At 44.1% G+C, this 2,905-nt stretch overlaps 1 protein-coding gene across 1 annotated transcript in view; it reads right to left on the bottom strand.

Annotated features, from left to right (window-relative positions):
- The window catches only part of STOML3 (stomatin like 3), a 12,342-nt gene that overhangs the window by 3,223 nt on the left and 6,214 nt on the right, over nucleotides 1-2,905 (bottom strand). The window contains exons 4-5 of the mRNA XM_009290173.1: nucleotides 2,086-2,168; nucleotides 245-448 (exon numbers count right to left, since the gene is read on the bottom strand). Coding sequence (XP_009288448.1) covers nucleotides 245-448; nucleotides 2,086-2,168 — 287 coding nt within the window. The remainder of the gene's footprint in view (nucleotides 1-244; nucleotides 449-2,085; nucleotides 2,169-2,905) is intronic.

The following is a 2,905-nucleotide window of genomic DNA, read 5'->3' as shown; positions in this document are numbered from 1 at the left end:
AGGTCAGGTTGGACGGGGCTCTGAGCAACCTGCTTTAGTTGAAGATGTCCCTGCCCACGGCAGGGGGGTTGGACTAGATGACCTTTAGAGGTCCCTTCCAACCCAAACTATTCTATGATTCTATGATTCTATAAAGGAAAATTTTGCTATCGTTTTTGAAGAAAGAGAGAGGGATTATTTCTAATTTGCTACTCCCCAGAACAAATCTCCATGCTTGTCAGTGAATTTTGAGAGCCAGATTTACCTGAATGCTGTGTGCAACCTCCTCATGACCTGCCAGGAGTTGAGCCAAGCTCTGTGTACCCAGAACGTTTCTCAGGGTTGTCTGTGCCAAGAGAAAGGTAGCCAAATGGACATCAGTGACGTTGGCGACGGCGCTGACAGCACTGTGGATCCTGTAGTACACCACTCCATCAACTTGGGCAGTAATGGCATCTTTTGTGAGAATCTGCATTGGAGAAATGTGCAGGATTAGAGAAGGATCCAATAACACACCCCTTGCCAAGGAAGGGGAATTTTTTTTTCCCTTAGTGAGGAAAAGGCCTTGATAATTCAAGGAAACTAAGAATTTCATTTGGTTTCTTTGTTATTCCCCTGAGAAATAACTTCAAGAAAGTTATTCTGGATCACCAATAGTTTAAACTGGGGCAAAATGTTGTACATAGCCTTTAGACAACTGTTTCAACAGTAAGTAAGTGAATCTCATAACCTGCATGAATTTCTTCTGCAGTACTAAATGATGGTTTTCCTCTTCCCTTCTGGTAGAAAGGGCCATTACCGGTTTTACACATTGCATGCAGATTGGAAGATCTGTGTTACTTCCCCTAAACAATGTATTTGTAAGAAACACCAGCAAATTAAAACAAAAGTGAAAAGCAAAGTGCAAGAAACTGTGAGAAGAAACTCTGAAAAATATTTAAGTATTTATAGAGAAGTTGTGTCATCTTTTTGCCAGACAAGCCCCCTGTGCCTCAGCAGGCAGTTGGCCTCAGCAAAGCACTGATGATGCTCCACTCTCTCTTCCCTCCTGAGCATCTTTTGCCTGCAAGTAAGTGCTTCACAGAAGCCCTGCCAACAGCTGCAGAAGCCTTGCCAAAAGCTGCTAAGCCTTGTACAGCACAAGTACTGCAACCATCTTCCTTCCAGCCTTCTGTTTCAGGGAAGACATTTTTCATTCCACCACATGCATCCCTGCAACCTGCACTCTGAGAAAAGGCTCTTTGTGATTACGGAAAGATAACGGTCCAAGAAACAGCTCCTGGGGAACACAATGGGCAATTCCAGGGGCCAAAGGGGTCCTGGGGCCATCCCGCCCCCCTCTGCTCTTCTCTTCACGTAAGGAAGGAGACAGCAGTGCCAACTCCACCAGCGGAAGCATTGTACCATGATATGGGGCTGGGGCCACACTGAACCAAAACTTTTCCAGAAGGATAGGAATTGCCCAGCAACTGATTCTTTAGACTAAATTCTTTGATCAACGTTTGTCAATAAAATGCCTAAAGATACGCCTCTCCATTCCTGCTTGGATGAGAGTTTTGTGGATGATTGTCTGCTAACTCCTTTTAATTTAAGATTTGTTATCCATATGTAATTTGCCTTTTAAGAAACATGTAGGGCGTGCATACCTTCAAACAGGGACTACAAGATCACCGAAGGCTTTTTTGAATGGTGAGCTGCACGTCAGATCCAATTTTATTAGGACATTCTATTCTGGATATCTTACACTAGTCTATTGCTTCACTTCCATGTGTGGAATAACAGTACAACTGGGAATTTTTTAGCTTCTCCTCTCTTGTCCTCTCTGACTCCCATTTGCAGTTCTACCCTCCGCCCCTTATCTTTTATCTCACAGTTCTGAACATCAGCAAGAGGAGTTTGCTTGGCCTGAAACGATGCATGTGCAGGTTTTCCTAAGTAGAAGAAATTTTGTAAGCAGTTTGGAAGTCAGAAGATACAGCAAATAAGCTAAATTCTATACGGTAGCTCACAACTGCAAGACTATGTACACCCGCATTATTTTTGATTGTGCCACAAATCAGCTTTATGTTTTATTTCTGTTTTAGATGGCTGCTAGAGAATAGTTACCTCTTGTGGAGGAATGTTACAGGTAACAGTTCTAAGATCAACCTTGATAAATGTATCCGTACATGGAAGTATGAGGACCAAACCTGAAAAATAGAAATAATTAGATGAAACACTTGTTTCTGAAAGCTAAGTCTAGAGCCAGGTATCCTGTACAAAGCAAAAAGGTGGAAATATCCACAGGGGAATGAGCCCACCTTATTACTAGAGCTGTCCTTTCTGCTACAGGAGGTGACAACAGTGAGGTTTTGCATTTTCAAATAACGGAGGGAAATGCAGATATTTGAAATAATGTGAATTTATTGGAGCTTAACGGCCTAGGGCTCTGGACTGGGAATGGGCAGATTGCAGTTCTGCCATGAGACTTTTGACAAAAACTCCTTCCATGCCTTTGGTTAGTTTCCCCTCTTTAGATCATAAATCATTTATGGTACAGTATGTGTGTCCCCAGGAAAGACATCTCCCAGGTCCAGATTCCTGCAGGCCCCCACATTAGGAACGTGTCCTAAGATCTGACCCATCCGGTGAAGGAGTCCCCACTCTCCCTTTGCTTCAGAGGGGGACTTGACATAACTATTTTTCTAATCTCAGCACCTAGACACTGTCTCCCACAGCATTCTCCTAGAGAAGCTGGTGGCTCACGGTTTAGACAGGTGTACTCTGCGCTGGGTCAAAAACTGGCTGGACGGCCGGGCCCAGAGAGTTGTGGTGAATGGAGTTACATCCAGTTAGCGGCCGGTGACGAGCGGTGTTCCCCAGGGCTCAGGATTGGGGCCGGTCTTGTTCAATATCTTTATCAATGATCTGGATGAGGGGATCGAGT

Source organism: Aptenodytes forsteri, unplaced genomic scaffold, assembly GCF_000699145.1.
Source record: "Aptenodytes forsteri isolate BGI_AS27 unplaced genomic scaffold, ASM69914v1 Scaffold155, whole genome shotgun sequence".
Lineage (NCBI taxonomy): Eukaryota > Metazoa > Chordata > Aves > Sphenisciformes > Spheniscidae > Aptenodytes > Aptenodytes forsteri.
The sequence above is the reverse complement of the archived record's forward strand: the minus strand, read 5'-3'. Positions and strand labels throughout refer to the sequence as shown.